A 12,109-nucleotide genomic window follows, 5' to 3' on the forward strand; every position below is an offset into this window, starting at 1 on the left:
GCTGTTTTCGAGATCTCTGGAGACAGGGTGAGGAATGGTGAGCCGTAGAATTGTGGAGAGGATTAGGAGATAACAGGTCTTACCGTGGAGCTGATGAAGATCCGCCAGGGAGGGATGAATGCGATCAGAGAGAAGTGCAGGTGGAGGAAAGCCAAGAGGAGTGTCAAGTAAATTGGAGGGCAGACAGGTTATGCTGTACCTGGCAGAGGAAGGAAGAGTTTTGTGAAGCCAGCCGTGGGTGAGGAAGTCCAGAATCTTCACGGAGGGTTTGCAGTTGGTCCTGACGGTCCAATTGGTCCAGAATAATGGTGCATTTAACCTTTGAGAAACACAAGATGGTTCACATTGAGGAACAGGTATATAGAGGGAATGTGCATGACGTCACAGATGCGATTTCACAGCGGGTTACGCCCACTGAGTGTCAGAAAGACTGAGTGTCAGAAAGACTGAGTGGCAGCATAAACTTTCAGTTTGAGCAACTGGAAAACATCTAAAATGGGAAAGAGCTGTTGTGGGATCGACTGTACTCATAGATTTAGCAAGAAATCGGAGTTATCGTTTTACAGACTGCTGAAAAATAAGCTTAAGAGAAACAAATGGATCGCTGCAATTCACAGAAACAACTGGATTCCAGGCACCGAAACGTGGATTTGTGGTTCCCATTTTGTATCAGGTAATGTTGGATTTTTGGGTAGCTAACGTTAAACGGTCAATCATAAAGTTCGGTGTCCTCATCACTTTAATTTCTCCAACAAATCCTGCCTTGAAGTCGGACCAAGCGTCAAGACTTTTGTATCTTCAAGCTTTGCTTTGTGTATTTCCCCGGCGTAGAAATTAAGTACATATAAATATCAGGAAACTCAATTCGCGGCCAAATATTAATGTCCATGGACCACTGGTTCTTGGTAACTGTACCAAATATTAATGTCCATGGACCACTGGTTCTTGGTAACTGTACCAAATATGAATGTCCATGGACCACTGGTTCTTGGGGTAACTGTACCAAATATTAATGTCCATGGACCACTGGTTCTTGGTAACTGTACCAAATATTAATGTCCATGGACCACTGGTTCTTGGTAACTGTACCAAATATTAATGTCCATGGACCACTGGTTCTTGGGGTAACTGTACGGGTCACTGTCAAGTCCAACTGCCTTTAATTTAAGCCAATAATCGGCTGTTATCCTGTCTTCTCCACTAGTTGCAGCCATTTTTGCTGATGTTTTGCCCAACTCAGAGGAAAACACAGAGGGCTTGGAGTTACCACAGTATGATAACACTCTGGTGCCCAAGCGCTGGCAGCAGGCTCCTACCTCCTCCGTCTGACAAGGCCTGTTGATCTGCACCGCACACCTGCAGGAGTCCACCCTGGGCAGATTTGTGAGATGTGGATAAATTAAATCATTATGACAGAGATCCTTCAACACAACATACATGATATAATGCATTGGTATAATGCATGGGGTTGGCAACCCTCTTTAGCGCCGCCCTAGTGGCTCCCTGGAGCTTTTTCAAAAATGTTTGACCTTTTTTTTTTCCTTTTTTTCGTATTTTTTTTCTTTTTTCTTCTTTTTCTTTTTCTTCTCTTTTTTTCGTATTTTTTTCTTTTTTCATTTTCTTTCTTTCCTTTTTTCTTCTTTTTCCTTCCTTTTCCTTTTCTTTTAATCTCGACATTTTTACTTTTTTCTCGAAATTTTGACTTTTTTCTCGGAATTTCGACTTTTCTCGACATTTCAACTTTTTTCTCGAAATTTTGACTTTTTTCTCGACATTTCAACTTTTTTCTCGAACTGCATAATGAAAAAGAAAATCTTCCCCCAGTTATAACTAATATAGATACATGCAGCATGTGTTGTCTTCATTATAAGGCTTATACAAGACTTTTCATTTTTTGCGGCTCCAGACATATTTGTTTTTCGTGTTTTTGGTCCAATATGGATCTAAAACATTTTGGGTTGCCGACCCCTGTTATAATGGACTATTTAATAACAACTGATGGTAACCTTAATTCTGAGCATCTTTAGGATTAATTGTGGTGTTGCTCTCATAATGTAACGGCTGATGTGATGCTCTACTCTGTTGCCATATTCTGGCCTCAGGCTTTGCCGCAGTATTACCAATCAATCCCCAGAGCAGACGTCAGGGGTGGATACAGCTCTGGAGGCACTGCAGGATGAATAATTTAATGGGATGCTTTGAAAAGAGGAATATTTAGATCAAGAGCAGGGGCGGGGCTCTCTGGTTCTGTAGTTTTACACACAACACACTTTCAAAGAAATTAAACTGTATCTGGATAAGAAATAAAAGAAACTGATGAATTTTGCCATCAGCAAAATTAGTTATATGAGTTATGGGAGGATGACATAAAGTCAGTCACTGACAACTAAACCAGAATTTCAAAATAGAGATTCATATGCCAGTATTAGTTTTTTTTGAATGAAAGTATTTTACAGTATATAGGCCTAGATGAGTTTATTACAGAGAATCCCACTTCTCAGACGCTGGAGAACGTAGCAGGGATTTGAACCAAACAAGCAACAGCAAACAGGTTTAGTTAAATAACAAATACGCACAGTTTTCACTTTCCAAACGACAGATGTGGACTGGCTGTGCATAGGACTGGCTGATTTTGAAACTGTATGACTACATACTGATTTCGGGGAGGTGTACTGGAAATGTTTTCAGTATGCATGCCAGTGTAACAGACACGGCATGTTTATATATATATATATATATATATATATATATATATATATATATATATATATATATATATATATATATATATATATATATATATATATATATATATATATATATATATATGCACTCTATTCACAGTGGCGCTTTGTTTATGTCATATTGCACAATTTCTGGATCCATTAATTTCTGAGGAACCATAAACATTTCTTGACCACGCTTAGGGAAAAGTCTTGAATATGAATTTGCCATTGGACAAAAGATGGTAACTTTACCATGACTCCTTTTAAGGATGTCTGTAGGGAGGATGGAGGAGGTACAGTAGCAAACATATCTGTGATTCTCCTGGAGGACGGAGCACACTGTGCTGCATGTGAGACTATTACAAGGTTTGTGACGACCCAGTGCTCCGTGGTTTTCGTTGGAAATAAGTTGTTATACCGGAGTAACTTGGAAAAACTTTAGCGTCATGTTTATTGATCAACTTTGTTGATAAGGTCAAATAATTCTGCAGACGTTTTGATGCTCATTCTGTTGTTTCAGTGGATCATATTTATGATCAGAGAGTACACTTCAAGCCAAACATGGTACCAAGCATTCACAATGCACAGAGCTGGTGTGAAATCATATTGTAGTTTCTGTCCTGTTCTACTGCTGATGTATTGCGTAAAAGGTATCCTGCTGAAATTATCCTAGAGACAACTTCTGTGGTATATAGTGGTATATATAAATGAAATTGAATTGAACACTGGTCTTTGAAGGACAGGGCTCTTCTCTACTCCATCAAAGTGTAGCTACATGATGTTTAAATGTCCACAGTTTTAAGAAGGTAATTGTTTTCTTCTGGATTATAGTAGTAGCTGTGATGTCTTTGTCTTGTGTGAGCATGCCGGCCAGTGTAAACCAACGCAGTCCTAATAGTCATGGTAGAAATAGAAGAGCGGAACATGAACATGAACACGTACACCTGCTGCCCTGCCTGCAGCGACAGTTACCTGTCTCAGATGAAACCTTTCAATTGTGTTTATTGATGATTGGAATGTTAAACTAACAATTCAAGGGCATCTTCCGATAAAAGTTCCCATTTCCATTTCTGATCATTTGGTTGTCATTTCCATTCTCATTCATGAAGAATGATTATTCAGACATCAGAGAAAAAAAAAAAACGATTTTTTTCCCCTCTCATATCGCTCCTCTATTACCACAGCGAGGCGGGTGGGCAGTGCCTCCTCTGTGGGGAATAGATGCTGCTTTGTGATACCCATCACACTGTATTTTCAGGATAACAGGTAACACCAGAGTTGGGGTGTCTTTTGAAGCCCAAACATTAATACTTTGAGAAGTTGAAGAAAAACAATTGCAGGAATTAAGCTCAGGCTCCCAAACTCTGGTGTGCATGTAGAGGCATCTCTCCTCTCATTGTGCATGTGTGTGGCATGAGCGACCCCATACATGTGAATGCAGCTTGAGTTGACCCGCGTGCAGCCATCACACCTCCACACCCAGCTCTCCGCTCCTGGTCCCCTTCTCCGTCTCAAACACTGTCTTCTGTCCTTCCTCTCTGCTTGCCTTCGCTGGTGCCTACAAGGTCGTAATATTTTACAAGGTATGTATGGATGCACAATCTCAAAGCAGGTGACACCTTCTTGGTCACCCATTTCAAATGCTATCAGTCCACTGAATAGGAATGTATCATGTGTAATCAGAGCCCTGAATGGTGTGAGTAGATGGGATACTGTCTACCCGCTAGACTTTTGTCATTATTCTTTGGGTTGATAATGGCTTTCTTAGCTACTGCTATTGAAAAGGAAACTTAGGCTCAGTAGATGTTTTATCACCGGTTAGAATTCGGGTTCAGGGTTTAATTCAATTCAATTAAATTTTATTTATATAGCGTCTAATACAACAGATGTTGTCTCTAGACGCTTTCCAGAGATCCAGAACATGAACATAAACATAAACATAAACATAAACATAAACATAAACATAAACCCCCGAGCAATTATTATATAAACAATGGCAGGTAAAAACTCCCTTAGTGGGAGAAAAGCCTTAAGCCAAACAGTGGCAAGGAAAAACTCCCCTTTAGGAGGGAAGAAACCTTGAGCAGGACCAGGCTCATAAGGGGGGACCCTCCTGCCGAAGGCCAGACTGGGGGAGTCAGGGACGTCGACAGCACACAGCAGGCAGGTGGAAGCAGCAGCGGGATGACCAGAGGTGGGGGGGGGGGGCGTCAGCAGCACACAACAGTCATGTGGAAGCAGCAGCGGGATGACCAGAGGGGGGGGGGGCGCGTCAGCAGCACACAACAGTCATGTGGAAGGAGTAGCGGGATGACCAGAGGGGGGGGGGGGGGGGTGCAGGCAGGCGGAAGCAGCAACAGCAGACATCCACGTAGGCAGGTACGGGTTTAGGTTAAGGTTAGGTTTAGGGTGAGGGTTAGGTTAAGGTTAGGTTTAGGGTGAGGGTTAGGTTAAGGTTAGGTTTAGGGTCAGGGTTAGGTTAAGGTTAGGTTTAGGGTGAGGGTTAGGTTAAGGTTAGGTTTAGGGTGAGGGTTAGGTTAAAGTTAGGTTTAGGGTGAGGGTTAGGTTTAGGGTGAGGGTTAGGTTAAAGTTAGGTTTAGGGTGAGGGCTAGGTTTAGGGTGAGGGTGAGGGTTAGGTTAAGGTTAGGTTTAGGGTGAGGGTTAGGTTAAGGTTAGGTTTAGGGTGAAGGTTAGGTTTAGGTTGAGGGTTAGGTTAAGGTTAGGTTTAGGATGAAGGTTAGGGTGAAGGTTAGGTTTAGGGTGAGGGTTAGGTTAAGGTTAGGTTTAGGGTTAGGGTAAGGTTAAGGTTAGGTTTAGGGTGAGGGTTAGGGTGAAGGTTAGGTTTAGGGTGAGGGTTAGGTTAAGGTTAGGTTTAGGGTGAGGGTTAGGTTAAGGTTAGGTTTAGGGTGAGGGGTTAGGTTAAGGTTAGGTTTAGGGTGAAGGTTAGGTTTAGGGTGAGGGTTAGGTTAAAGTTAGGTTTAGGGTGAATGTTAGGGTGAAGGTTAGGTTTAGGGTGAGGGTTAGGTTAAGGTTAGGTTTAGGGTTAGGGTTAGGTTTAGGGTGAGGGTTAGGTTAAGGTTAGGTTTAGGGTGAGGGTTAGGTTAAGGTTAGGTTTAGGGTGAGGGTAAGGTTAAGGTTAGGTTTAGGGTGAGGGTTAAGTTAAGGTTAGGTTTAGGGTGAGGGTTAGGTTAAGGTTAAGTTTAGGGTGAGGGTTAGGTTAAGGTTAGGTTTAGGGTGAGGGTTAGGTTAAGGTTAGGTTTAGGGTGAGGGTTAGGGTTAGGTTAAGGTTAGGTTTAGGTTAGGTTTAGGGTGAGGGTTAGGTTAAGGTTAGGTTTAGGGTGAGGGTTAGGTTAAGGTTAAGGTTAGGTTTAGGGTGAGGGTTAGGTTAAGGTTAGGTTTAGGGTGAGGGTTAGGTTTAGGGTGAGGGTTAGGTTAAGGTTAGGTTTAGGGTGAGGGTTAGGTTAAGGTTAGGTTTAGGGTGAGGGTTAGGTTTAGGGTGAGGGTTAGGTTAAGGTTAGGTTTAGGGTGAGGGTTAGGTTTAGGGTGAGGGTTAGGTTAAGGTTAGGTTTAGGGTGAGGGTTAGGTTAAGGTTAGGTTTAGGGTGAGGGTTAGGTTAAGGTTAGGTCTGAAATGTGTAGTTGAGCGTAGAATGGTGACAAAACATCTACTGAGCCTAAGTTTCGTTTTCAATAGCAGTAGCTGGGAAAGCCATTATCAACCCAAAGAATAATGACAAAAACCTAGCGGGTAGACAGTATCTCATCTACTCACACCATTCAGGGCTCTGATTACACATGATACATTCCTATTCAGTGGACTGATAGCATTTGAAGCCGCTGTCTTGGTCATGTGGATTTTTTTTTCCCGCTCAGATTGTGTTCCTTTCAGGGGGCACGGTGGCGCAGCAGGTAGTGCAGCCATCTCACAGCAAGAAGGTTCAATTCTCGCTGGGGACGCTGTGGGCGCTGAAGTGCATATTAAGTTCCCCCATGACTTCAGCGCCCACACCCTGGGTGGGGTTGGAGAAAGGATCTTTCTGTGTGGAGTTTGCATGTTCTCCCCGTGTTCCCTTGGGTAGCTTCTCCGGCCGGAGATGTGAGCTATCCTCACAAAAACATGCAACAGTCTTGGGCTATACAGGAGGGTCTGGCCGGAATAATGTGATCCTTCCACACGCTACGTCCGGCCAGAGAAACCCCACCCTGTCTGGTGAAAAGAAGTGGCCTGCTCACTCCTCAGGACAAGAAGGAGACTCTAGCTCAGTGTTGGGCCTCCTGGGGTTGGTAGAGGGGGCAATGCCCAGGACCGACTTAGGTAGGAGCACTGGGTGGTAAAATGGGTAAAAAATCGGGGATAAAAATATATATATAAAAAAAAAAAAAATTCTGAATCCAAAAAATTTCTGAGAAGGATTCCAAGTGGATCATGCCACACAGGCGTTGGTTTGAAATAAACTGCGTAAGGATGCACAGGATTCAGTTTCCGAGGCTACCCAGATGCTTTCTGGATATCCTGGATGGGATGCAGATGGAGGAAAGCTAGGAGAAGCCAGCTCTGCGCTCGTCTTCCTGGCTTCTTGCTTATCTTGCTTTGCTTATCCAGCTGCTCCAAAATAGTTGCCACCTTAAGACACATGCTATACAATGAATTTGCAAGTGGCTCATATCTAATACCAGCAGGCAGGTGATAAATGTGATAGAATGGGGAAGAAATCGCGGATAAAAATATTTTTAAAAAAAAGACACATCCTACAGAAGGAATCTGCAAGTGGCTCATATCGACCAGCGGGCAATGAAGGAAATCATTCTATTGTTTCAATGTATCATGTATAATCACAGGTAATCACATTTCCTACTCAAGAAATGAAATGAAACAATGAAATGAACCAAATGTAATTTCCTAAGAGGAATCCCTTCTTCCTGTGTGTGTAGCGTTGGGGCTCCCTCGTTACTTTGAAGAAAAACATCTGATTTTGCAGACATCACCAAGAATCCTTCATCAAATCACTTTAAACAAATTTCAGTTGGCACAAACATTGTGTCTGTAGGTTGTTACGGTTATGCAGAGTTCAGCAGTGACATGTCGTTATCAGGACAACACCACTTTAGTGACATACAGCCGTGTCAGCTCTCTGCGGTCGGGCTGGAGGGGATGTGGCTGGGTACCAACACTGCAGTGATGTTTCACTGGGCTCGTTTTCTTAGTTTCTGTCTATACCTGCTGCCTCTCATTTTATACAGCCATATAAAACACAGTTGGCACATATTTATGTTTTTGTCTGCTATTTTGTCGAGCAAATCCATTGTGTCATCTCTGTTCGCTTGGTCATGGATCATTATATCCATGATCCATGTCTGCCCCTGTTTCCATTACACACCATATGTAAAAAAAATCACCAAAAGATCCGTTTTGCGGTGCCTTTCATTTCCAAACAAATTGTTCTGGCTTAAAAAGGTTTTAATAGAAAAGGAGCAGTGTGACAGCACCATCTTGACAGTGTGGCAGTGTTGGTGCTGTTCATCAGCGCCATCAATCTGTTTGTGCTCAGACTTTGAGACAACACAACTAGATTAGGGGGAATTTGGGGAGCTAGATATTTTATTCATTTATTTTTCTCAATGTGAATCAAATCTGGAATTTTCACTTGTGAAACAATTTGTGATAACAGCTATTAGGTGGAGTACTTAATCTGCTAAAAGCGCTGCGTGCCTGGCAGGAGGCTCAAACCCATAAATGCTGATGTCAAACTGCTGCTGAGGCTGCAGCTTTGGCAGCATTTGTTCATTTACCTCCGTGCTAAAACACAGCGACGCAGAAGGAAGTTAATTTGTACAGTACAGAACAGTAACATGACTCCTGAAAGGGTCCTACAATGCCTGTTGCAGCAAATCTCCTCAAGATTTACTAAAAATCACCCCATTGTAATATGAGGAGACTTAGAATCAATCCACATGTTTAGTTTCATTCCAAGGAAACAGTAATAAATCCAAAACCTAGGTTTTAATGTGCAACATTTGCACTTATCCTGCACCACTAACGCTATATATATATATATATATATATATATATACTTAAGATGGGACCTAACTGGTGTAGCAATTGTTGTTGGTACCACTTTTGTCTCACACAACAGGATTACACACTTAATAATAATAATACATTTTATTTCTAGTGCACTTTTCATTAAAAAACAAATCTCAAAGTGCTACAAGTTAAAATCAACCATGAATAAAATCAGCAGGAAAAGGCTTTTTTAAAAAGTTGGGTTTTTAGGCCACGTTTAAAAGCGTCCACAGTCTGCAAGGCCCTCAGGTGGTCTGGGAGGGCATCTCATAGGCGAGGAGCAGCAGAACTGAAGGCTCCATCACGCCTTGTGCAGAGTTTAGTTTTGGGGTTTTTTAAGAGGTAGGTGGAGGAGGAACGGAGGGAGTGTGAGGATGTCTGGGGAGTGAGGAGATCCATGAGGTAAGTTGGGGCAGTTCCATGAACACATCGGTGGGTGTGGAGAGAGACCTTGTAATGAATCCGGAGTGATACAGGGAGCATGGAGTGGAGGGTTTTGAGAGTGGGAGTGATATGAATGTATTTTCGCACCCTCATCAGGATCCTAGCAGCGCTGTTCTGAATGTATTGGAGCTTTTGAGTGCTCTTGCTAGGAATCTCGATGAGGAGTGCATTGCAGTAGTCCAGCCTGGAGGAAACAAAAGCAAGGACCAACTTTTCAGCATCTTCCATGGTGAGTTAAAGGTATAGTCTGTGATGTTGGAGAGCTAGCAAGATTTGAAAGTGGCACCTCCTCTAAGCCCCGCCCCCTCCTCCCCCTCGCGTCAGCGCTCCGTCCAAAGCCACGCCCCCACAAACTTTGGGCAACGCGCATTTGCAGGAGTCCAGTTTTCCAGGACATTTTGGACAGCACATTTTCAACAAAACTACCCCATGTCTCATTCACCTGGGTTACACTGGGACACTCTGAGCTGAGGAGGACCCGTGGGAAGTGGACACGGGGGCTGGAGGCAGGGTGCGCGCATGGGACAGAGGGGGGCGTGGGCGGGACTTAAAATGAAGGCATCTGATTGGTTCTTTCCCCCCTGCCAAGCCTCTGGTCCTCTGACCAATCCGTGCCATTCGGTGCGCAAAAAACAGATTGGTCAGAGTTTTTACAGGATTAAAGCTGTCAGAGAGGTCAGATTTTTTTCTTTCCTTTTTCTGAACACATTATTCACTGGTACTCTCAGAATGGAAGGACCATTTCACCCAGTATAACAATAAATGTTTTTGAATACGATCACAGACTATACCTTTAAGGACAGAGTTTAAGATATTCATTATCTAGCTAATAAAACGGCACATAGCCCAGTTCATTAAACCAGGAAAGTATTTTAGGATTAAAGAATGAACTCCGTTATCATGGACCATTGACTCTCCATCAACTCCTAAAGAACCGTGTTTTCCTGGTGCAGTGATGCTCTGGTTTGAGTTTTAATCACAAATCATTATCCAAAATGACACAGTGGAGAGCATAAGTGCTTTCCATCCATTGGGATTCCACAGGGATCTGTTCTTGGTCCCACCTTGTTCTCAATATAAAAAGTTTCTCTGGATACAAAAATCAACCCAAAACATATACTGACAAACATCCATCATGGTGGTTCCATGCTTACAGGCTTTAGGCAGTTGTTGGCACAATAAGAGGGCAGTTCCACTTCCCTCTTAGTGTGGATTATTTCATATTTTGTGAAGACAGTAATAGCATTCATAATTGGACCATAATTGGACCCCCAGCAAGAGTTGATCTGAGACACAGCACTGAACAAAAATAGGATCAAAAGCCTTGATGTGAGGCATTGAAGTACATGTTGACTTTGTTAATCCAGGTTAAACACTGAACTTAACCGTGTGTTGTACAGTTCTCTGTGGATAATACATGCAAAATCTTGAACCATTTTCTTCTTTTATCTTTGAAGTGGTGCGCATTAAAATGTTCCTCTCCAGCTTTAATCATGACAATGAAGTTGTAATAAATGTAACGAGTGATGGATACATGGAATATTAAGATCTCTGGTATGACTACTCGTACTCGTCTTGCATGGTCTGGAGGGGTGCACTATGGAACACTGAGATTTTTGCAAAAAAGAACCAAACCAAGTTGAAAAAGCTTTGAGTTTACACATGTATCAAGTTATTAAGACCAGCGGAAATAACGTACAGAGTGAAAACACCCTCAGTCTCACTATAAGCTCTTTAAGACCAAACTACAGCTGACCCCAGTCAGTCCTCATTCACAACGATCAGAGACCTTCCACTGATGTGCTACAGCCAATTCATACCTTATTTGTAGACTGTTTCAGAAACAATTCAATTCAATTTTATTTATATAGAGTCTATTACAACAGAAGTTGTCTCTAGGATCTTTCCAGAGACCCAGAACATGAACCCCAAGCAATTATTACATAAACATAACATAAACAATGACACATAAAAACTCCCCTTTAGGAGGGAAGAAACCTGGACCAGGACCTGGATCACAAGGGGGGTAGAAACCTGGACCAGGACCTGGATCATAAGGGGGGACCTGGACCAGGACCTGGATCATAAGGGGGGACCCTCCTGCTGAAGACCAGCTGGGCAGAGCAGGAGAAGAGAGAACAGACAGAGAGAAGGAAGAACAGAGAAAGGAGAGACACAGACACAATAGCTAACTGGTGCACTACAGGGATGACTATATAAACAGATGTAGACAGCAGACACTGAGGTGGTCAGGGGGGGGGGGGCAGGTGTGAAGCAGGTACCTGCGGCAGGTGTGAGGCAGGTGTAAAGCAGTTACCTGAGGCAGGTGTAAGGCAGGCGTGAGGCAGTTACCTGAGGCAGGTGTGAAGCAGTTACCTGAGGCAGGTGTGAAGCAGTTACCTGAGGCAGGTGTGAGGCAGGTGTGAGGCAGGTGTGAGGCAGGTGTGAGGCAGGTGTGAAGCAGATACCTGAGGCAGGTGTGAGGCAGGTGTGAGGCAGGTGTGAAGCAGATACCTGAGGCAGGTGTGAAGCAGTTACCTGAGGCAGGTGTGAGGCAGGTGTGAGGCAGGTGTGAGGCAGGTGTGAAGCAGATACCTGACGCAGGTGTGAGGCAGGTGTGAGGCAGGCGTGATGCCGGTACCTGCGGCAGGTGTGAGGCAGGCGTGAAACAGTTACCTGGGGCAGGTGTGAGGCAGGTGTGAGACAGGTACCTGTGGCAGGTGTGAGGCAGGCGTGAGGCAGGTACCTGCGGCAGGTGTGAGGCAGGTGTGAGGCAGGTGTGAGGCAGGTGTGAGGCAGGTGTGAGGCAGGTGTGAGGCGGGTGTGAGGCTGGTACCTGCGGCAGGTGTGAGGCAGGTACCTGCGGCAGGTGTGAG

General features: G+C 43.7%; 1 protein-coding gene across 4 annotated transcripts in view; it reads left to right on the plus strand.

The window, feature by feature from the left end:
* Positions 1-12,109, plus strand: part of LOC133421969 (vesicle-fusing ATPase) — a 290,608-nt gene that overhangs the window by 244,702 nt on the left and 33,797 nt on the right. For 2 of the 4 annotated variants that reach the window (XM_061711789.1, XM_061711790.1), the window contains exon 2: positions 4,292-4,309. The exons of the other annotated variants lie outside the window; for them this stretch is intronic. In XM_061711789.1, coding sequence (XP_061567773.1) covers positions 4,292-4,309 — 18 coding nt within the window. The remainder of the gene's footprint in view (positions 1-4,291; positions 4,310-12,109) is intronic. 4 annotated transcript variants of the gene reach the window in all.

The sequence above is a fragment of the Cololabis saira genome, chromosome 21, assembly GCF_033807715.1.
Source record: "Cololabis saira isolate AMF1-May2022 chromosome 21, fColSai1.1, whole genome shotgun sequence".
Taxonomy (NCBI): domain Eukaryota; kingdom Metazoa; phylum Chordata; class Actinopteri; order Beloniformes; family Belonidae; genus Cololabis; species Cololabis saira.